Below are 24,086 nucleotides of genomic sequence, written 5' to 3' on the forward strand. Positions count from 1 at the left end.
GTGGTGGCTAATATGGTAATGCTTCCAAGTGACAGCAGCTGACAGTCTTTTCAAGTAGAATAAGTAAGGAACAGCAGTAGAGATATTTGAGGAATGCGAGCCTGTTATTTTAATGTTAAGCTGTAAGCTCAAAAAAAGCAAAGCATATGGCAGCAGGTCTGAGAGCAGCCGATGACTTGTTTGCTTTTTAAATATTTGTATTTCTTCCTATGTGATGGGAAACTTCTTCCCAAGAATACTTTATTAAAAGTTGGGGCCAGATGTAGTTGGTGGATCCCGTGGTTTCTTTCCAAACCCGGGGTAAAACATTTCAACACCAACCTAAACAAGATGATGTGGGCACCTGTCCCGAATGTTGAGCAGTAGTATCTGTTTGTTTGTGACAGGCTTGTCTCCCGCAGAACCAGAGACTCTCGGAAGCCTGGGAGTGCCTGTTTCTTGCGTCCCATCAGCCAGACGCAGATTGAGGACATGGCTAATGTTTCCTCCATACCTGCCAGATGGAGGGGAGGGCCCTTGCCACAGTCGGGCTGAGGCCTGTTTAACTGTTGGGTAGTTCAACTGTTGAACAGAGAATTGATTTAGCTGGCCTGATGCCGAGAATCATAGACCCATTGGTTCCTGTTAGGTTCCCTCAAGGGAACTTTTATCATTTCCTGGTGACAGTGAGGATAATACTTGAGAGACCGGCTGCCCCTCCAAGGACATTGAGCTGTCTGAGCTAGAGCATCTAAGGCATTTATAATGGTAATCACTCAGTAGTTGGTAGGAATTCATATTATCAGGATGACTAGTACTTCTCCAGTGTTCTCAAATGCGATATTTTAAATCCTTTAAAATTGTTGTTATTAGATATTGAGCAAAAGCCAAAGGATACTTATTAAATATATTTAAAATAATAATACGACTAACACATACACCCGCTTCTTAGTTTAAGAAAAAGAAGATTAATATTGCCTATGAATTTCCCGTGTGCCCCCGTGTCTCCTATCCCCTTAACCTCTCTAACATCTCCGAACATTAACCACATCGTGAATTCTAGGCGGGGCATTCCCCTGTGTTTCTATACCATAGATGTTTGCACTCCCAACTAATAAAAATTTCTAGTTTTGATTATTTAAAAATTTTTAATGGAATTGTACTGAATATATCCTTACACTGCTTGCTTTTGTTGCTTAACATTACTAGGTTCCGGAGGTTCATCCTTATTGCACGCAGCAGCAATGTATTCCTTTACACTGATACATAGTATTTTATTATATAAATATACCACGGTGTGTTTTTCCAGGCTGTTGGAAATGGATATACAGGTTGTTTGCAGTCTTCAGCTGTTAGGAGCAGAGCTGCTGTAGATATTCTTGTACGGGTCTCCTGGCATACAGGTGCACGTACTTCTGTGCGTATTACCTGGGAGTGAGATTGTTGGGTCATATATGTGCCTCTTCCGTTTGGCCACATAATTCCAAACTGTTTTCCAAAGGGGCTGTGCCACTTTGCATGCCCAGCGGCAGTGCCCAAGAGCCCGTGGGCTTGCACGCACCAACACCCCGCCCCCGCACCCCGCCCCCATGTTTCAGACTTATTTTTGGCCACGTGATTGCTGGTTAATGGAGTTAGGTTGTGAGTTTAAGTGGCATGATGAGGTTGAACACCTTTGTCTCTCTATATTGGCCCTTCAGCTTTCCTGTTCTGTGAAGCACAGGGAGAAGTCTTTCCTCTTTGCCAATTCGGTTGACTTTTTCATGCCAACTCGTAAAATTTCTTTATATATTTTGGTTACAAGGCCCTTTGTTGGTTATATGTGTTGCAAAAATCATCTCCTCACCTGTGACTTGTTTTCTGATGAACAGAAGTTCTTATTTTTAAAGTAGTTGCATTTATCAACCATTTCCTTCATGGATTGTACTTTCTGCATCTAGTTTAAGAAACCTTCCCTTCCCTTCTCCAGGGTCATAAAGACAGTCTCCTAAGTTATAGTCTAAGAGCTCTTTTGTGTTACCTTTCACACGTACAAGGGTCCATCTGGAAATGATTGTTTGATGTCTGTCTGGTGGGAAGGATTCAGTGTAGCGTTCCCCCACGTGGATACCCGGTTGTCCCAGCATCGTGTACTGGAAAGATCCCTTCCCCGTTGCTCCTCGTGCTACTTTTGTCATAAATCAGATGCCCATATGTGGGGGGGGGGGCCGGAGGGGGACGATTTCTGACCTTTCTACTTGGTTCTTTCAGTCAGTGTGCCATCTATGTGTGATTGCCACTCTCTGCATTCCTACAACTTTATTATATGTGAGGTAGGTCCCTCCCTGTATCTTGCTCTTAAAGAGGGTTGTGGCTATTTCAGGCCTTTGAGCTTGCGTATAAATTTTTGAATCAAGTTTGTCAAGTTCAACAACAACAAAAAAAACCTATCGGAATGACATTTGATCTAATAGCTCAGCTTGGGGAGAATTCTGTATTTGTGACAGTGAGTCTTCTAATCCATGGCCATTACATCTAATTATTTAGGTCTTTAAAAAATACTTTTTAATGAAGTTTTACAATTTTTCTTATTAAATATTTTGCCCATTTTTTACTGGATTTATTCCTAGTTACCTGAAAAAAATTTCCATTTGTATACACTATATGTATACAGTCTTTTTATCTTTATCAAATTTACTATCTACTTGTTGCTAGTGTTTAGAAAGGCAGCTGAATTTTGTACATTCTTGACTCAACAACTCAGCTAAACTTGTGTAATTCTAACAATTTATATATAGATTACTGTGGACTTTCTATACAAGACTTTTATCTGAAATAATTAAAATTTAGTTTCTTTATCCCTAATCCTTCAACTTTTTAAAACTGGCCTTACTGGACTAGGTTAGGACCTTCAGTATAGCTAAATAAAATTCTTTCAGTGTTTTACCATTAAGAATTATGTTTGCTTATAGATACTATTTAAGAAGTTAAGGAAATTTCCTTCTTCCTGGTTTGCTAAGAGTTGATCTTTTTAAATCATGAATTGATACCGAATTTTATCAAATGCTTTTTCTATATTTGTTGAGATAATTTTATGGTTTTGCTCCTTTAACCTGTGAATGTTATATTGATTGATATTTTTAAATGTTAAATTAACCTTGCATTCCTGGAATAAGCCCAACTTGACGATGACATATTAGCTTTTTTTAGTGGATTCAGTTTACTAATTTTTTAGGAACATTTGTATTTGTTCCTGTGTGAAATAGCTTGCAATTTTCCTTTCTCATTGTATACTTGTCAGGTTTTGGCATCAAGATTGGGCCAGCCTCATAAAATGAGTTGGAGTAGTTCTTTTGTGTGTGTTTTAGAATCATTTGTGTAAGATTGGAATTATTTGTTTCTAGAATAATAAGTTTCGGTAGAATTTGCCTGTAAAACCATCTGGCACTGGTCTTTTTTCTATGGAAAGACTTCTTAGGCTTTTACAAAAATGATTATAGGATATTCAGGTTTTCTGCTTCTTTTATTAAGCTATGTATAACATAGAAGCTGAAATATATATAATATATGTATATATCTTAAGTGTTTGTCCATTTCATCTAAATGTTAAATTTTGTTGGCATGGAGCTGTTTATGTTTTTTAATTATCTGTTTATTGTCATACAGCACCTGCAGTTAAGTCTTTTTCATTCCTAATATTGCTTAATGTGCCTTCTTTTTGATTTTCTTGAACAGTTTTGCCAGAAGTTTGTCTGTTACATTGATCTTTTCAAAGAACCAGCTTTTTTATGGTCTCAACTATGTATTTACTTTCTCTTTCATGAATTTCTGTTCTTATTTCTAACATTTCCTTTCTTCTATTTTCTTTGAGTTCATTCTGTTTTACCTGGTTTTCCTTCTTAATCTCTCAAGTAGGTGCTTAGTTCATTAATTTTTTTGTCTTTCTTATTTTCTGACATAAACATTTAAGACATAATTCCCCACCAAGTGCTGCTTTAGTTGTAGACCACAGTTTCAACATCTGAAATTTTTATCATCATTTTGTTCTAAATCATTTTAAATTTCCATTCTTCTTCTTTGACTCCTTAGTTATTTTAGAACTGTGTTTTCTAATTGTCAAATATATGGGTTTTTTCCACTTATCTTTTGTTAATGGGCTTTTAACAAACTTCATTGAACTGTGCTCGGAGAGACTGTCATCTCTATGAACTTGAAATGTTGAGACTTGTTTTATGGCCCACCATGTGGTCACATGTTATGAATCCTCCATGTGTGCTTGAAAAGAATGCTTTCTGCAACTGGGGGTACATTTTTATACATCTTGTTAGATTAAGCTATTAGTTCTGCTATTCAGATCTTCTTTATTCATACTGATGGTTTTTGTTTGCTTAATTGGTCAATTATTGAGCTGAGATATGTGGAGATCTACCACTGGGATGGTAGATTGTCCTATTTCACCACATAGTCATAGCAATGTTTGCTTTATATAGTTTAAAGCTCTGCTCTTAGGTGCATATAAATTTAGAATTGCTATGTCTTCCTGGTAGATTCAACCCTGTATCATTATGTAATAAGTTACATAATTCATTTTGCCTCAGAATCTAGTTTAGATGCTATCCACACGCATCCACAACACTCATCTACATTTGTGTGTCCAAATACAGGTACACATATGCAGTGTGTGTGTGTGTGCACGTGTTTGCGCGTGTATGCTTGGAGTATCTTTCTTCATTCTCCTACCTTGAACTTTTTATATTCTTATGTTTTAGATTCACTCTTGTGCTCATTATATACAGCTGATTTTTTTTTTTTTAACTCAAACTGACAGTCTTATCTGGAACATTTAGTTCATTTCCACTTACTGTAAATACTGGTACATTTGTGTTAGTATCTCCTACTTCTTCTGTGCTTTCTCTTTGTCCTGCCCTTTCTTTCATAGGCTATTCTCTCTCTTCCTACCTTCTTTTAGGTTAGTTATGTTTTTGTTACATTTTTTTTCTTACTGATTTGGAAACGGAATGTTCTGTTTTGGTTGTTGTTTAGTGATTATCCTAGAAATTTTAGTGAGGGTCTGTTGCTGGCACAATTTCTCAGTTTGTGTCTGAAAATACATTGGCTTTACTCTCAAAAGAGGTTTTCCAACTGGATATGTAATTCTAAGCTCACATTTCTCACAGCGCAAATGATCTTACTCCTCTTGTAGTTGTTGAGAAGTCAACTGTTTGTTTAATTTTGGATCATTTTAATGTCATCTGTCTTTTCTCCCTGGCTGCTTCCAATTGACGTCATTGCGGGTGCTATACGTTCTTACCGTGAAACAGCTCAGAGTGGCTCCGGCTCGGTCAGAGTCACTGGGCTATCGTAAACTACGGGTTGGTATTGTTTGTACTGTTTATCATTTCTAGAAAATTCTCAGCCATTATTTCTTCACATCCTCCTTCTCTTAACAGATAGCATAGAGTTGGGTCTTGCTTTTTTTTTTTTTTTTTTTTAAGTAGGCTCTACGCTCAGCGTGGAGCCCAGTGCAGGGCTTGAACTCACGACCCTGAGATCAAGACCTGAGCTGAGATCAAGAGTCAAACGCTTAACCAACTGAGCCACCCAGGTCTTATTTTTTTATTTAGTCTGATAATTCCTGCCTTTTGTCTTAAGTGTTTAGTCCCTTCACATTTAATGTAAGTAATGGTATGGTTGGATTTATGTCTGCAATTTCTCTATGTGCCGTGTCTTATTTTGTTCCTTCTGAACTGCCTTCTTTTTCTGTTGAAAAATTATTTTTGTGAAAACCCTTTAACTATTAAATACCTAAACAAAGGAGTGAGAAATCACTTGCTGATGATGTATTAAATGTCTTTAACACATTGCAAGTTTTCCCCAAAATAAAATCTAACAATGCATTTTTATATTGAAGAGTGTTTGTAAATTCAGGTAGATTCACTATCTACTGTACTTGGTAGAGGAGCATTGATATTTCTTCTTTTGAAATACAGCCTTGCAGAAATTTCCAAGTTGATGACTACATTTTACTTGGTGTTTTCCTCATTGGCCCAAGAAGGTAGAAGTAGGTGCCAGGTGATATTTGGAACAGTTGTCTCTCCTGAGGACAGTGGGGCAGTCTGTCAGCCAGTGCTTTGATCAACCCCTCATAGACTTTGTGTTTCTGCCATGGGGATTCATTTTTAGATAAAATATTGGGATGAGAGCTGACAATTTGTTGCTTTTTGTCTTGGGAAAATATATCAGAGAGTATCATATGTACAGTGGCATCTGAGAACGGTAGTGTGACTAGAATGTTTTATTCTAATTCAGCAAGCCTTACAGAGGCCACGAAGGGCAGCAACCGCCAGGTTTAGTCTCTTGCCCTGAGCCAAACTGTGGTTGCACAACTTTGCTAATTACAGATTTTTAATTGATTTGAATTTTAATCTTTCTTATTTATATCGTCAAATGTTACATGAAGCACAAGGAGGTAATTTTTGGAGCCTCTCAAGGATACAAATCCAAGTGGCATCATTGAGGTTTTTCGACAACTCTTTTAGATATGTTTTCTGACCCCTAACTTTTGATACATGAGGAGGTACTGAAACAAGTCCTTGGACACCTGGCCAGGAGACCACCATCTCCTCTAAACACTTCTGTGTATGATCTTCTACTCTCGTTCCTGCGAGAGCAGATCCTGTCATGCAGATCCTGTCACGTGATCACATTTCTTTTTACGCCAACGGGAACTATGGAAAGAAGTGAACATATATAACATTTATTCATTCACTCATTTAGCAGTAATAATCACTAGCATTTATATACCACCTTGGTAGAGGCAACTCTTGTTAGCACTTAACACATTTTTTTTTAAGTGGGTTCCACGCTGGCCCCAGTTCGGGGCTTGAACTCATGACTCTGAGATCAAGACCTGAGCTGAGATCAAGAGTTAGTTGCTTAACTGACTGAGCCACCCAGGCGCCCCCGCAATTAACACATTTTAAACTAATTTAATCATCATGAGAACCACGGTAGATAATATTATCATCCCCATTTTACAGATGAGGAAACTGAGGCACAGAAAGGTAAACTAGTTTGTCCAGAATTACCCACCTTGTCAGTGGCGGAGTCATGATTTGAATGCAGGTGGTCTGGCCTCAACATCTGTGCTCTTGACCACTGCTTTTGAAGCACTGAGTTCCTACCACATTCCACATGCCATGCAGCGCTAGGTATCAGGAATGCTGCCACGAATAAGAGAAAGACAGTTTATGCTTTCTTAGAGCTAGCAATCCACATGAAAAGGATTTTTATGCTATCTCCCCTGTCAGTCTTATCAATAAACTGGAAAGCATGGTCAGGATCATTCTTTACTCAAGTGGCGCACGTATCTGGTTTAAAAAAAAAATCATTGCTTGGCAAGTAAGATTGCCACTTTCTCACTCTTTCTTACTTACACTCAATTTAAGTTGAAATATGATACTGAGTAATGTTTTGACATAGTGATTACTGAGAGGCCTGGTGCTGTGGGCTCTCGTTAGGCCGAAGCTGAGTAATGGAGGCACGGACATGGCCATTAAATTTGCACTTGATAGAAAGTTGGGCCACAAAGCAAGTTTGTTCTCATTAAGTCGAGAGAAGTAATCCGTAGATACCTGAAGGATGTCTGGGAGGGATGAGCGCAAGGCTGCCAACCCAGGGATGCCAACCCCCCGGATACAAGTTGGACAGGAGGATCTTTGGGCAAAGGAGGGTGGGTAGCAGCCTCAAAGACACCGTGGATCAAAGTGGAGCAAATTCAGTGGTGCAGTAGCTTCTTTAAAATCAACTTTCCACAACAAAAAAAACACCCAAACAAAAGATGGGCAAAGGAACTTTTCTCCAAAGTAGATATTCAGCTGGCCAATAAGCACATGGAAATATTTCTTAGTATCACTAAGAAATGCAAATCAAAACCCCAGTGAGATATCACTTCATACCCCTTCGGATGCTTGTTATTAACACACACACACACACACACACACACACACACACAGGACAGAAAGTCACAAGTGTTGGTGAGGATGTAGAGAAACTGGAACCTTTGTGTTCTGCTGGTAGGAATGTAAAATGGTACAGCCACTGTGGAAAATAGTATGACAGTTCCTCAAAAAATTAAAAATAGAATTACCATATGACCCAGCAATTCCACATCTGGGTAAGTACTCAAAAGAATTGAAGGCAGGAACTCAAACAGATCTCACACACCCATGTTCACAGCGGCATTGTTCATAATAGCTAAGAAGGTAGGAGCGCCCCAGGTGCCCACTGATGAGGGAATGGATACATGAGATGTGATATATATGTACAATGGACTATTATTCAGCCTTAAACAGGAAGGAGATTCTGACACAAGCTACCACATGGATGAACCTTGAGGACATTACGCTACGTGAAATAAGCCAGTCACAAAAAGACAAATGCTTTGTGGTTACTCTTATATGGGGCTCCAAAAGCAGCCAAAATCCCAGAGACAGAAAGTAGACCAGGGGTTGCCAGGGGCTGGGGGGAGGGGAGAATGAGGAGTTATCATTTAATGGGTTTGGAGCTCCAGTTTTGCAAGAGGAAGAACGTTCTGGAGACGGATGGTGTTGGTGGTGGCTCAGCAATGTGAAAGTACTTAATGCCACTGAACTCTTCACGTTAAAATGGGAAATTTTATGTTATGTGTATTTTATTACGGTTTTTTAAAAAAAAATCAGCTTTCCGTCCTCTCCCTTTCGACATGTATAGTGATGGGAGGGTTTCCAGCGTTCTTGGGAGGTTGAGATGAGATACCTGGGGGTCCTTCTGCTCTGGGATTCTCTGGCTCTGGGTCCTGAAGCCACCGCTCTTCTGGGAGGGGCTGGCTGAAGCAGGGAAGCAGCCTCCCCCTGCGTCGGCCCGTTTATGTAATCTTTCTATGAGATTCTGGGTCTCTGGTGTTGCCTTCAGGGAATGTAGATGCTTGTTAAGAGAGACAAAATACCAAAAAGGCGACAAGAAATGGCTTAGAAACTGAAAAATTGGGTTTATGAGGTAAGGGTAGAAGAAGAACTGGAAAAGAAGAAATGGGAGAGAAATGTATTTGAAGCCCAGTTGGTTTATGAGAAGACCCTTACTTCTGCAGGACTAGGGATGGCCTTGTCCTCAGATTGAGAGTTGTGCTGGCCCAAGCTCTGCTCCCCCAGTCCACATGCATGTGGCCAGTCTAAAGTCTTCATGGGAGTATCCTGCTTCCTTTCCAGAGAGTTCCCCTTTTCCTGGTTATTTCAGAGTATGCTGGAGAGAAAGCAGGACATGCCACTCTCCCATCAGCCAGGGCACAGAGCTCCTCAGGAGGCCCAGCAGCGGGAGAGCCAGGCTTGGGCGGCCACACCAAGGCCATCTACCCCCACTGGTGACATGCAGGTTTATTTGTTTTGGTGCTTTTCTTTACAAGATCTCAAGTTCTTCTAAGTATCTCACTCAACAATTCAACATATGGAGTATCATCTTCAGGCTTCATGCAAGGTGTTTCCTGAAACCTCTGGCTCCCCAGCACCTACCCCAGTGGTTGGCATGCTGCAAACGTTAATACATGTTTGTGCAATGAATGGTTGAAAGTAATGACCCTGCTGAGTAGTCTGGGAGCCTTAGTTCATAGCTAACTAAGCATGTGTCTACCTGTGTTTCTTCTATGGTCCATTTTGGTCTTAATCTGCCAAGTTTGCTATATAAAATAATGATTTCTGCTTACTGCATATGGGTCATGGAAAGCACCTGCGAGTTACCCAGCCAGCTGTGCAAAACACATCCAATAGTCCAAATACAGTTCAATGTCCGTGCATTCATAATGGTCTTTTTGCATCTTAAGGCCATGAAAGTTTAACTATTTACTATCTGTTGAAAAACAAAACAAAACAAAAACACCTGAAAGAAGATAAGGAAGACAATCTGCACATTTATCCCATGAGTATTCCCATGGGAACCCTGAGCCAGAAACAGCTGGTTGGAATCAATGACCCCACCTACAGATGATCCGATTCACTGTCCTTCGAACACCCCCTAGTGAAAGGTCACAGAGCGCCCACTTTCTGCCAAGGATGAGGAGAGCGGTGTCCCCGCCTTCATACCACTCACAGTGACACGTGAAGAGTTACTCTGGAATGTACCGAGTGCCTCAGAGGAAAGAAAGATGGCCACCGTGGCCCCTGCCACCTGCATCCTGGAGAGCAGGGCCCCCTGTGAAAGCTCCAGCCCCCAGGGACAAGGGTCCTGCTTTTGGTCTCCTTCACACCGCTGAAACAAAGCCAAGCAAAACCAAACCAAACCCTTCATGCTGTACTCAATGAGAACAGGCAGGACGTCAAGTCAGAGAATGTGGGAAATGTAAAACAGGCCAGAATTCACAGCAGCAGGTTCCTGGCTCAAGGATTCGAGGGCCGCTTTGGCATCCAATCCCAGAGAGATGCATTGTCCACCTCTGGTCCCAGAGAGCTGGTTCAGTTTCCCAGCACCCTGGCCGGTTTCCTCCTTTCTGGCTCCCATCCTGACTTTGAGTGGAGGGTGCCATTTCGATCCTACAGAGCCTCCTGGATTCCTCTGTCTTTGTCACGTCTGGCTCTGGGCTCTTCCCTTTCTAGGCCCAGGTGATCGGAGGATTCCCATTCTTTTGGCATCTGCCATCATCCACTGAAATAGACCCAAGTGTCTCCTTTCTTCACTTGAGCTCCCATCCTCAGACTTGGGAATATGGGGAAATCGGGGCCATGGGGGGAGCTATGTCAGAAATAAAGACAGGGAAATGCTCCAGGGGGATGACCTTTGGGGAGCGGCAGGTCAGTAGCATTGCTTCTGGCTCACTCCCTGCCCCATTTTGGAAATGACCAAGGGCTTTGTAGTTCGGAGAGAATAGATTGTTTTGTTTCAAGCTTCTGGCTTACTCCCTGCCCCATTTTGGAAATGACCAAGAGCTTTGTGGTTCAGAGAGAATAGATTGGTTTTTTTTCAAGCCAGAGAGTTTAATGGGAAGACTTACTTTCAAATATTTCCTGTTCACACATTTACTTACTGGCTGGCTACGTTTGCCAAAGGCACTTGCTCACCAGCTTACTTAGCGAACAGAGGGCAGGTGGTCCTCGGCCCCTCACACCCCCCAGGGAGACAGCGCTCAGGAAGTAGTCTGGACCGTCCGTGTCTGCTTTCTGTTGCTTTGTGGATGGCACCAGGTGAAAGGGCTCCCTTCAAAAACAATGCCAAACTCAGACACTGGAGGAGGTCTTTGACAAAGACACGGCAGTGTGATTCCGGGGGTGTTTTTCATTTACCCTGTCCGTGTCATTTCCAGCTTGGGTGCTGGTTCCGGTCACTAGCCCGACTTGAGCTTAAATAGCCAAACCGGGAGCAAAAAATGAGCCAAACTGGGGTTTCTTGAGGTGATTTATTTTAGCTAAATATGTCAGTTGTTTGTTTGTTCTAAAAATACCGCTAGAAGGATGGGGGAGTATTCCAGATTGTTGACACTTTGACTGAAATGCGAAGCGAAATGTAACTGATAGGGGATCTAACAGGAGTTCCTGCCTGTCATAAAGAGGAGGCCGGATTAGGATACCGGGAGGTGCAGCTGAATCCTCACAGACGGCCCCGTCGGGGCTGAAGGGCTGCAAAGTTCTGGAGAGTGAGACTCCTGCTCCTGACACTTGGGTTTGTTAAATAAGTGTGGTGTTCATCTCCCCAGGACCCAGCAGACCTGGGAGCCTGGGCCGGGACGACACTCAGGTGACAGCAAGGCCGGTGTGGGGAAATGCCGAATGGCCTCCCACACAGGCCGACGCATTAGGCGGCATCTCTTTTTGAGCACCTCGGGACCTTAAAAGTGATCAGATTTTTAGAACTTCCTCAGTGGTTAAAAACTCCCAGACAGGAGTTTGCTGGTAAGCCACGGGGGTCAGTTCCTGGACAGGGCTTGATCCCTAGAGAAGAGCCATGTTCTTCTAACCCCCCCCCCCCCCCGCTTTGGTGCTTGTGTTAGCAAACCAATGGGGGAGTCAGCGTGTGCCTTGGGGTTTTGTAAAGACAACTAGGTATTCAGACTTGACTCCTGGAAACCTTGTAAACTAGGGGTTTCTGTCTGGCAGCCTGTGCATTGACATTCGCTCGCAGAGTCCCGTTAGGTCAGCGCACATTTTAAAAATGTTTGGATTTGATTACCTCTTGGGTAGGCAGGCACGACTCCAAACACTCCCTGACATCTTGAGCCCAGCTCCTATTCACTTGCCTGGTTGTGGAAGACATTTGAGTTTTCCATCCCAAAGAGGACTCCCAATGGCAGTGGATGACTGCTCAGTGCTCTGCAGACTCGGGGTGCCCTGTACATGGGTGACAATGTGAATGTGCCCCCTGGGTTGGTACACCGACCCTCCCTGGAGAGACTCTTAGGGAGGACTTGGACGGGGTTCTAATGGAGCCATCAGAAAGCCATCCTGGGAATCCCTCCAGAAGGAATGGAAGCATTCTGTTCAATGGGTAGGGGCCCCCTTCGTTTGTGGGCTTAATGGAAGTGGTTGATCAGAATTCCCGCTGAATTCTAAGCATAAAATACTCCCAAAATTCTTACTGGAATGAAATAAACACAGGTAGAATTTCCTAGGGGGGGAGGGGCGGCTATGGGAACTCTTTCCTTTGGAGATCTTTTAAAAAATCAGCCCATTGAAGGTTAGGATGGAGAGTTATGAACCAGAGTGGGGGTTCCTGAACTTAAATTTGCACACAAATCGTGCGGGAGTCGTGTTTCATGAAGATTCAGGCATACTGGATCTAGAGTGGGTGGCTAGTCTGCATTTCTCACAAGCTCCTGGGGCTCACTGAGGCTGCCGGCCCTGGACCACACTCTTGGGTAGTGAAACATTATAGGGACTGCTCAAGGCCTTGTCCAGCTTTGGATTAATTGGAAAAATCTATATTTTTTTCTAATGAGCCAATGAACAGTGTGTCAATACGGCCGTGAGGTAAGCCTAATGGTCAAGGAAATTGTCTGTTTCCTGCGTAACAGTTGAGTAGATCGACCATTCATTCAGGTGACGTTTATTGAACACTCTCCATTAGTGAGTCCCCGAGCGGCATTTGAGGTCAAGTGGGAGCAGTCACGTGAACCGGTTCCTTCTTGCCCCTGCCTTCCAGCGATAGTCAGAGGACCCTCAGCACAGTTTGAGGGCGCAGCTCTGGGGCTGGCATAGCTGTAAACCCAGCATCATCATTGTCCCCTCTGGTGGGAAAGGGGCCCTGCTGAACTGTGTCAGCCCCAGCGGCTCACACACCAGGCACAGTATGGATTTTCAGCGACAGTGACTCAGCCCAGGATCAGAGGCTGCTTTTTTGCCGAGAACACCACCATCTGGGATTGGATTGCTTTGAAGACCAGCCAGGAGAGGCTCCAAGACCAGCACACAGTAGACCATCAGAAATGTTGGTGACAATGACATTGAGTTAGATTTCCTTCTGGAAAGCCACACTGTAACCCAGAAGAAACCCCTCATTTGGCTCTGAGGGGTTGGTTCGATTTATTTGATAACATTTCCTCTGCCTGACCAGCGACGGGCTGCTTCCTTCTGGATTCTTTCAGACTTTGTTCCCAGCTGACTCATCTGGCTTCAAATTTCCATCTATCTTCCCCTCGTCACCACATGCTTTTGGCACATCTCTCTTGATTTCTCTTACCATTCTGATCTCAATTCGAGATTCTCAACCATCTTCTCAATTCTCAACCATCTTCTCAATTCGAAATTTCCTTTCAATATACCTGCATCCCCTGGCCCCCTCTGCCCGACCTGTTTCTTTGACCTGGTGACAGATTCACACTTTCTTTCAGGTGTTTGGCAGCCAGACCCACCTCAGCTCCCCAGTCAGGCTCCCTGGGAGTGAGAGATGGGGATGGTATTCAAGGCCCCCATGGCCATTGCCTCACTTGGGCAGATACCACGTGCTTTTTCTTCACAGCTGTTTTGCATCCCTGCCTACATTCAGCAGATAAACAAAGAGCATGCTGAGCCCAAGAGCGTTCAAACAGAGGCCAGCACAAAATACCAAATGTTCAAGGTTCCCATGATTTTCATTCTGAATCAGCTGCCTTGAATACAGCATTTACAGATCGGCTAATTAGTGTGGGTTTTGTGTATTAATATGCATGTTTCCTCCTTGATGCACTTAATGAGTGCATTTTTTTTATACTGCCAGATAAGGTTGGAGGGAATCATTAATTTAGTATTTCTCTAAACTTTTCTCATTTACTGTCATTGAGAGTTCTTCACCAGAAAGCTTTGTAAAGCATATTAAATTTCAGAATTTAGAAATATCTACCCTTGGGGTGCCTGGGTGGCTCAGTGGCCTAAGCGTCTGACTCTTGATTTTGGCTCAGGTCATGATCTCAGGGTCGTGAGATTGACCTCCATGTCGGGCTCTGTGCTGGGCGTGGAGCCTGCTTAAGATTCTCTCTTTCTCCCTCTCCCTCTGCCTCTTCCCACTGCCCTCTCTGAAAAAAAAAAAAAAGAAGAAGGAAGAAAGAAGGGCCCTTTTATCTTTATCTCAGGCCCCAGTCTTATATCTCAGATTCCAGACACCACTCCAGAGCATATTGTGGGTGCTCACACCTGCCTGCCTATGCTTGAGATATCCATCTGCCTGCCTGAAAGGCCCCTCCCCAGTGCCCCCTCCGGCCCCCCCGTGAGGGTCCTGCTTCTTCTCTGTGGTCTTCCATGACCCCCAGGCAGAGGCCCTCCTTTTTGTGCTGCTACCGGAATTTTGTCCATATGTCCGTTCATCACATATCATGTGTAGAGAACACTAGACCGTGAGGGAAGATACCATGTCTGATTCCCCTTAGTAGCCTCAGGGGCATAATAGGCACTTTTAAAATGATTGACAAGGGGCGCCTGGGTGGCTCAGATGATTAAACGTCTGTCTTCGGCTCAGGTCATGATCCCAGGGTCCCCGGATTGAGCCCCGTGTCAGGCTCCCAGCTCAGAGGGGAGTCTGCCTCTCCCTCTCCGCCTGCTCATGCTCTCTCTCTCTCTCTCTCTGTATCTCTGTCTCACATGAATAAATAAAATCTTTTTTCAAAAATAAATAAATAAATAATAAAATGATTGACAAAAGGATGAACAATTTTGAATTCATTATCAGGTACATTGACATATAGGTGGTCAACTATACAAATACAGCATTTTAACAGATTATAAAAAACATTTTATACATTTTATACATATACATTTAACAGATTATAAAAAACATTTTATACATAGAAAACATTATATACATTTATACAAGGTGAGGAGGGAAATAGCTTTCTGCCTGAGGCTGGGGGTCAGGGAAGATGTCAGACAGTGGGGTTGTCACAGTTGGGCATGGGAGGGGCCCCGAGGAGAGGACTTCGGGGAGGTAGATGCAGCACCATGAGCTCAGCGGGGAGATGTAAGTGTCTACGGTGAACTCAAGGAGTGGCCTCTGGGGTCCGGCAGGATAAAGTTCAACTGGAGTGGTACTCTAGAGGTGAGGGTCTAGCAGTTAGGGTGGTTTCCAGGGAGTCAGGAAAGTCTTTCTGGGGATGATCATCAGACATTAAACCTGGCCTTGATAAAATGCCACTTTGAGACTTTCCCTAAGGTGCTGAGGACAAGTCACAATGCTACATGCCCCAGGGGGTGTACCTTCTTTCTAAATTCTACACCAAGCCAAACGCAGCTGTTATTTCAAGAGGTATCTTGGGAGTCATAAGAATTTCCAAAAATAGGGTAAAGTATTTCTCTTGGGTTTAATGGAAAGTAAAACCTTGATTAACTGAGTCCTTCAAATGACTAGAATTTTACACACACCGGACTTTGGGGTGAAAGAGGCAAGTCACAAAAGGCACAGGTCAATGGGATCATTTTTTGAAGAAGTACCTATGATGTATCCTAGGAACAATCCCCCAGAAGCGCAACCCCCATCTTCCTGCGGCCCGACTCGGGTTCCAGGGCCATAATCTGTCCCTAAACCGGGAATCCTGCCTCATGTTCATGGCCAGATCTTTTCTTCTGCTTGGACTCTTAAGTTCTTTGAGGGAAAGGGACTATATTTTATACCCACTTTTTTTTTTTTTACAAAAAATACCAACTTGGTTTATTGGATAAAAACAGTGATAAAATGGACACAAAGCCAAAAGTTAGAACAGGACATTTTGACATCCTCCCCGGACTCAAAACCATACTTCCCATCATCGGGGGTTAAGGTGTTAGGGAGCCAGAGCCCCCCAAAATCCCTCACTCTTCACCTGCACTAGAAACAAGGCCTGCAGTAGGAGAACCCAGGAAAGGAGAAAGTCAGAGCCAAAGTCAGCCCTGTCTACACCTTCATCCCTAAAAGTCTCTGGGTTGGAGGGAAGCAGGGAAGGAGTAAGGGGGCCAAAGTGGCTGGGACCAGCCTCTAGGGCCCACTGCCCAAGATGTCCTAAAGGAAGTTATCTTTGTCCCCATCCAATCCCTAATAAGTACCATTGTCAGGCCTTGGGAAGAAGAGGAAAGGGGATAGTTGGTTCAAAAACCAGATGTGGTCTCCACACCTTCTTCCGGCATTGATAAAAGCCCGGAAAGTGACCGTCTAGGCCTTGGGGCACCACACCTTTTCCCTCCTGCCCAAACAAGAGGTAAAAAGGAATTCCTTGGAACAGAGCAAGCCCAGCTGCTCTTAAATCTCCACGTCGCTTTCCTTGTCATTGTCATGGTCTCCATCATAGAACTCGTTGGGTGCCTCTGGCCTGCTATAGTTCTCCTCAGGACCCCTCTCCTCTGCACCAGCCTCATCAGTTCTGTCATAGGTCAGGAGGTCTGCGGGCACATCATGAATCTGGACGCTGGGTGCATGGTTCAGCATCTTCAGGTTTTCAGAGATTGTCTGGCGGATCTGGTCCAAATACTGGCGTGAGTTCTGATTCTCGATGCGGGTGCTGACATCCGGATGGAGCGTGAAGTCCGGGGCAAAGTACTCAAAGTATTCACTATAGGGAAGCTCCTCACTAATGGCTTCTTCTACCAGCAGTGATGTTTCATATGTCGAGCAGCAGGCAACATTTCGAACAGTATAGCCACCACCACCTAGCACCAGTAGAGGGATATTGAAGCTCTTGACATATTCGACACATTCCCCGTGTCCTGGAATGCTGAGGTTGAAGCAGCCCAAACGATCACAGCCCAGGGAGTCAGCTCCACACTGGAGCACAATGCCCGTGGGTTTGTTAGAAGTCCACCACCTGGTTGATAACCGGCTGGAAAAGGTGCTTATAACTCTGGTCATCAGTGCCATCCCACAAGGGCACATTGAGACAGTAGTAGCGGCCACTCTCTGCTCCAACTTCATACATATCACCTGTGCCAGGAAGGAAGTAGTTTCCATATTTGTGGAAGGAGACTGTCATCACCCAGTCAGTGAGGTAGAAGGCTTCCTGAACTCCATCACCACGGTGGATGTCAGTATCAATGTAGAGCACCCGAGGGTGGTACTTGAGCAGCTCCAGGATGCCAATCACAGTGTCATTGACACAGCAGAAACCAGAGGCCTCAAACTTCTTGGCATGGTACAGACCACCAGCCCAGTTAATGGCAATATCACAGATCTTGTTATTCAGCTGGATTGCTCCTTGCAGAGATGCGCCTGTGTAACGGGAACAGAACTCAAAGAGCCCAGGAAACACTGGGCAGTCATCGCCCACGTTGAAGGCATTAAGGCCCTTGGTGAAGCCTTGCATATTGGTGGGGCTGACTCTCTGCAAGAAGTCGATGTCCTCAGAATGAAAGTGGCATGTGTCATGCTGGGAGGCCTGGTAGGGCTTGATGACAATCATCTTCTTATAGAGACCGTAGTGAAGGACCAAACTATGGGTCAATGCCAAGCGATGGGGCTTCATAGGGTGCCCTGCCGCGTAGTGGAAGTTGCCCACGTCGGGGTCGTAGAAATAGGCCACAGTCTTGGTCATGGTGCCGGCGGGAGCAGGCCCCCGTGCCTCTGCCGCCCACCCGGTCGCCTGCCCCACCCCCCTATTTTATACCCACTTTTAACCCACACAGTAACACAGGTCTTTGCACATCATAGGGTCTTAAGTATTTGACAATGGATTAGAAAATGCTGTCTATCCTCATTAATGTCAGGAGTGCGGTTAGAATATTTTAGGTCACTCTCCTGTGTTTGTTGTTCAGTGGATCTGGGTTTGCAGTTCTGATCTACCCATGACTGGCACTGTGAACTTGGGCAAATTACTCTCAACCTAACCTGCACGGTTGGTGTAAGAATCAGCGGGTAAATATTTAACGTATCTGGCAGCAGCTCTTGTTCTTATTTTGCTTGTCTTGGAAAGCAGAAGTTTCCTGGCTTGTTGCTTACTATTCTGCAGTTGAGAGCTCTCATATTTTCGTATTTTCTGGAATTGCATTTCCATTTGGGAGCTTTAGCTCCTAGTACCTAAGGTTGGCTTTACTGAGGTGGGGGGTGGGGGGGAGGAGGAGCTCTTTGACCAGAAAGATGAGTAGATGCTAAAAAAGCAGAAATGGATGGAAAAGGCATTCCAGACAGAAAGAATAAGAGCACGTGCAAAGGCCCGGGGTCATGAAGGAGAGTGACATGGAGGAAGTCGATCATGGCTAGAATGAGAGATGTACACGATGGCAGTGAGCAGACAGAGGCTAAGCATTTGGGCAGGAGCCAGGTCAGGAACAGCATTGTGTGAGATGCTAGATTTGGGCTATCAGTAAACATAGTCAGATTGGCCTATCAGCAAGCTGCTTCTCTTCTTCATTAATTTCCTGTAAGTTTCAGTGAGTCTCTGAACCAAAATTGTTGTAATTAGCTAGATGTAGGGGGTAGGAATAGACCACTTTCCCAGCATGTGACTTCTTACCAAGAAAAGCACCTTACTTAATTCACAGTGGGACTCGGCTAATGTGGCCGGCAGACATCTCAGCCTGTGGTCCCTTCCTTCCGCTCTGCCAGGTTGGCAGTTCCGCACGCAGGAATATAGTCGATGTTGGTTTGTCCCAGGCTTTTTCATGACTTTTTTTTTTTAAAGATTTTATTTATTTATTTGAGAGAGAGCAGGAGCAGCAGGGAGGGGCAGCGGGAGAGGGAGAAGCTGACCTCCCACTGAGCTGGGAGCCCGATGTGGGGCTCGATCCCAGGACCCTGAGATCAGGACCTGAGCCGAAGGTAGACGCTTCACCGACTGAGCCACCCAGGCACCCCCTTTTTCATGACTTCTCATTTTGTCCTCAGGGTTTCCTCAGTAGGTTGAATCTCTAAATTAATCTTTGGCCATCCGCTGCAGCAAACCAATGCCAGTCATTGTTTGCATTCTCTTCATTTCTGTGCTAATGCAGCATACGCCGAGCCAGATGTTTTTGAACAGTCTTGAAATGTGTGAGCAGGGTTCGGCAAACATGATAACAAACATCACTTGTCCTGTTTTCGGGATTGTTCTCTGCCGGTAACCAAGCCGAGGATTGGGGACGTGGTGAGAAGGAGCAGTCTGCTGGAGGCGGGGCCTCTTCTCCTGCTTGTATTTGTGTGTCCAAGGGAAAACCAGGGTTTGGCGTGTTGGGACGTTCTGCCCATCATCTGGAACATACCCGACAGCAGCAGCCAGGCTTTGCTTTTGCTCCCCTGGCCGTGTTTTCTAGCTTCTTCTCTCTGCTTGTCTCTCTCATGCTGTTCCTCCTGCTTCACTTCCAGGTGCCTTTCCCATCATTTGTGCTCAGCAGTTCTACTATTGTTCTTCCTGTCTGGTTCTCTTAAATTCAGCCCACACCTTTTCAACTCCATATCCTGAGTCAAGTGTTTGAAAGCTGTTATTTCATGTTAATTAGAAGTTCTTTTTCCAGCCAAGAAGCCTTGCATGCAACCGTTCCCCAAGTTGAGGCTTAGAGACGAGCTCTGGCATTTTGTAGTTTGGGTGTGGTTAAAGGACAATTGGACAGTTGGAACCACACTGCCACCGCAGGCAGGGCAGCCTTCCCCACGGCCTCACCCCCTCCCTGGGGCGGGCATGCTCCAAGCTTGGCTAAGCCAGAAGAGCTCGGTGCACCTCCCGGAGAACATCACCACAGTCCTAGGTGGGGTCTCCCTTGGCCAAAATTGCTTGGCAGCCAGACCCAGGAGGGTCTCTGGCATCTGAATAGGTCTCTACCAAATGCTAAAAGGTGACCCTTTGTAACATATCTCCCAGTTGACCCAAGTTTGGTGGGAGATTCTGGTGGAAAAAGGCTCCCATCACTTTCTGGACTGGTGAAGACATCAGCAGGAGTTGGCACCTGGCTCCTGAGAAACCCCTCAGGGAACTTCCACTTCTTGAAATGTTCTTGAGCAGATGTGGAGCCCTGTGCTCACATTTGGCCTCACCCTTTATCCCACCTGCTTGTAGATCAGAGGCTACATCCCTGTCCACAGACCCAGGCTCGAGGAGGCTGCAACCCTGAACCCTCCAAGAGCCCCCAGCAGCCCCTTGGGCGTCTTGTATTCCATTTGGAGGGAGGGGGTGGTACTAACCCATTGCAGAGCTTGGGCAGTGATGCATTGGGACCACCCTCTTTCCCTCTCCCACTGAGAAAAAAGAGACTTTCTTCCTCCAAAATGCCTTCAAATGAAGCCATTACATCATGCATGGTTGAGGAATTCTCTTGTTACTGGAAATACATTTCTTAGTCTTCTGTGGTTTGTAGAGAAACTAGTCAATGAGCCAGTGGGGCCACAGAGCACAATCCTAGGCCCTGTGGAAGTGAGGGGTTGATGTTCTTTTATGGAAGGGGGATAAATACCACACACCAAGAAGGGTTATTACAAAGATCACCTTGGTTGTGTTTGTGAAGTGCCAAACACAGAGCCTGGCACAGAGAAGGTCTTTAATAGACAGGAGCTTCCCCCATTTCTTTCTTCTCTTTATTACCATTAACAGCAAATACCAGCTAATGTGATAGAGAGTAGAGTAGACAGAGGTATAAGCATGGTATTGTTTGAGGAGATGGGGTTGTAGCTGGGTTTAGAATTTAGGAAGAAGTAAGGAGAGCAGTAGATTCATACAGATTAAAACTGAGGACACGGGGCACCTGGGTGGCTCAGTCGTTAAGTGTCTGCCTTCGGCTCAGGTCATGATCCCAGGGTCCTGGGATCGAGCCCCATGTCAGGCTCTGTGCTCGCTGGGAAGCCTGCTTCTCCCTCTCCTGTTCCCCCTGCTTGTGTTCTCTCTCTCTCTGTCTCTCTCTGTCAAATAAATAAATAAAATCTTAAAAAAAAATAAAACTGAGGACACGGCATGTATATTCATAGACTCAGGAAAGAAACCTAGCCTTTGGCCAATAAATTATATTGATAGCAGTAAAGGGTCCAGAGGGATGCATGGCACACAATGGGGTGGTGAAACAGGAGTGGCCGGTGGGCAGGGTGCCTTCGAGGACTCAATAAGGAATTTTGACTTATTATTATAAGCAGTAGGGAAATCACTGTAGTTTCTTGAGCTGGGACTGAAAATGATTTTTAGAGATCTTCATCAGGCAATTTCTTAGAGCTGGGCAACTTGGGGGAACAGGAAGACCACCAGGAAGGTATCTGGGCTCATGCTGGGGCTTCGCAAGGATAGTACTAATGAGCTCAGGGACCAGGGAAGCTGATGTCTTCAGAAAGGCATAAGGAGACTTTGGGAGTGAGATAACCAAGAGGCCGGGAAAGAGAGAAGGGTCTCAGCTCAGCTCACAGAAGGTCTGGACAGAGGATGAATCCATTGGTGGTAACAAAAATAGGAAAGAGGTAGTTGGTGACTATGGAGTGAGCTGGTGAAGTCCTAGCCCTTCAGTAGCAGGGCTGGGAAGATCTGAGGAGAGAGCCTGAGCCAGATGCCCTCTTCTTTACGTGCCTTTTCGAAGCTTACAAGACTTATTCACCTTCACATGATGAGGATCTTGGTGGAAGGGGATTTGTAGATCATTTATATCAACTGAGTCACGTCTCCTGTGTAAATCTGTAAATAAGTCAAGATTTGCTTTTAATGAATTTTTGAAGTTTTGCAAATAAATTGGTTTTGTTTTAAAAAGCAGACTCTTAATAAAACCCCTGCGCTCTCAACAAAATTAGCCATTCTGATGCATTTAACCTAATCACAAATGGTCACATTGGGTGCACCTGCATTTGCCTTCAATCTACAAAGCCATATATTAAACTGGGAGTTCTGGAACCCTTGGCCCTTGCTGCCCCCGCTTCCCTCGGATCAAGCCTTTGCCCACCCCATTCTAGAATGAGTGCCGTCGCTTCCGGGTCTAAGCCCAGCCCCATGGGTGGTTCTGGTGGGGACTCTCTGGCTTGAGCTGTGTTGTTTTCTCTCTTTGTCTCCCCATCATAGACTACTGTTTTCCAAAGTGAAGTTGGAGTCACTCTGCCGGGGCCCGGATGAGGCGCTCCTCACTTGTAAGCACATGTTACAAATATGGAAATCCTGCTACAACCTTACCAATCCCAGGTAAGAGGACAGCAGGGCCTGTTTTGCGTGGTTTTTGCATGGGTCCCCGCCTCCCGGGGCCATCTCTGATGGGCGGTTAGCACGCAGGCACGACCCCTGCCGCCTTGTGCACTTCCAGGTCCTCGTGAGCAGCAGAGAATAGTGGTGGAGGCATCCACACTCCATTGTCAGGGGCTTTTCTTCCAGTGGCTGATGAAGCCCCCAGATCGGGAGTTTCTTTTCCTGTTGCTGCCACCGTGACCCACGAGGCCCAGTGACCAATTAATTACCACCTGATTTCTCTCAACCAGCCATTCATTTAAGTTCTTGGACAAGTCTTACCATCTTTCTGGTAATTTATGGATAGAGTAGTCAATTACATACTCCAGATGGGGGTGTTTAGAGTAGTATTTAAAAGACCTGCAGAGACAGCAGGCCATGTCCCACTAAGGAGAGTAGAAATCTCTATGGGCATGATAAAGTATACTTTTCAAAGAGTTAAAATCATGACACAAACAGGTATAAAATAAGCATGTATCAGAGGTTTTATTTACCTCGTTAACTAACGGGGAAACCAGTAAAATGTTAAGCCTCGTTCAGAGAAGAATTTGAAAGATAGATAAACTGAAATGAATTTGCAGAGAAATGCAAAAACAGTATCCTACAGGACAATGAAATATATGGTTTGGGGTTGTCTTTTTACAGGGTGGAAATCAGTTGTATCTCATTTGCCTGCAGAACAGTAAAATGACCTTAATCAGTCGGAGTCAGTCAGGGGTACCCACCCAACCGAGGCAGATAATTGGGGAAGTCCCCCTCGTTAACCCCCAACTCGCCACTGAAAGACACTCGGTAACCTGTTGTGCCCATTTTCAAGTCTTGGGCAATTTTTCCTGGCGTCTGTTTAAATTACTAAGTGTGTCCTGCCGTTGGAAGGAAGTCATTTAACGAAAAGGGACCTAATAATTCAAGTGCATTCACACAACTGCTCATACAGTTGGAACATTTTTCAAGCTCATAGCAAGATGTACGGACAGCTCACACAAGGCTCTTAAAAGTCAGGAGCCTAAAAAATATTCAAGTCAAGTCGTAAATGTGTACTAACGAAGGATGACACTTGCCCCGTACAGCCCCCCAGGAGGCAGCAGGCTGGTGGCCGTGATGTGCAGGGCCCGGGCCAAGGGAGAGGAAAGGTGGGGTGGGCGTTAGGGAAGCAGCAGAGGGCAGGAGAGATTCCATGTGGGATTTTATTTCTGTAGTTAAAATAGTCAAAATCAGGGCCCTCCGTGTTAGGGGACAGGTCCTTGTGAACTGACATTCAGCGGAGTTGTGACCAGAGGGCCTTGTGGGCAGTGCAGCTGGAAGGGAGGGGGCTCACGCTGGCCAGCCCCAAGCCCCTTGCAAAGCTGGGGTCACGAGAATTAGCCAAGAATCCCTGTCACAGCCACGACCTGTGGCACGTGACTGCCCTATGCTCCATCTTCCTCTCCGTGAAAAGATAATCCTGAAACTGGCCTCTTCCCTTTTGTGGATATGTTCTGAAAATAAAGATCATTTTAATTTTTAAAGAATCCTACTTTTCTAAGTCTAGAGCAGAAATAGAAAAGGCCCATGTTATGTTCCCGAAAAGCCCCCCACTCCCGGCCTCTCA

The 24,086-nt window shown here is 44.9% G+C and overlaps 1 protein-coding gene and 1 pseudogene across 6 annotated transcripts in view; one reads left to right on the forward strand and one right to left on the reverse strand.

Moving 5' to 3' along the window:
* The window catches only part of TTC7B (tetratricopeptide repeat domain 7B), a 249,804-nt gene that overhangs the window by 159,273 nt on the left and 66,445 nt on the right, over nucleotides 1-24,086 (forward strand). For all 5 annotated transcript variants that reach the window (XM_035727914.1, XM_035727915.1, XM_035727917.1 and 2 more), the window contains one exon: nucleotides 22,340-22,456. In XM_035727914.1, coding sequence (XP_035583807.1) covers nucleotides 22,340-22,456 — 117 coding nt within the window. The remainder of the gene's footprint in view (nucleotides 1-22,339; nucleotides 22,457-24,086) is intronic.
* Nucleotides 16,405-18,166, reverse strand: LOC113909101 (annotated as a pseudogene). The gene has a single exon (XR_003515690.1). The product of XR_003515690.1 is annotated as a histone deacetylase 3-like (transcript).

Source organism: Zalophus californianus, chromosome 6 (genome assembly GCF_009762305.2).
Source record: "Zalophus californianus isolate mZalCal1 chromosome 6, mZalCal1.pri.v2, whole genome shotgun sequence".
NCBI lineage: Eukaryota > Metazoa > Chordata > Mammalia > Carnivora > Otariidae > Zalophus > Zalophus californianus.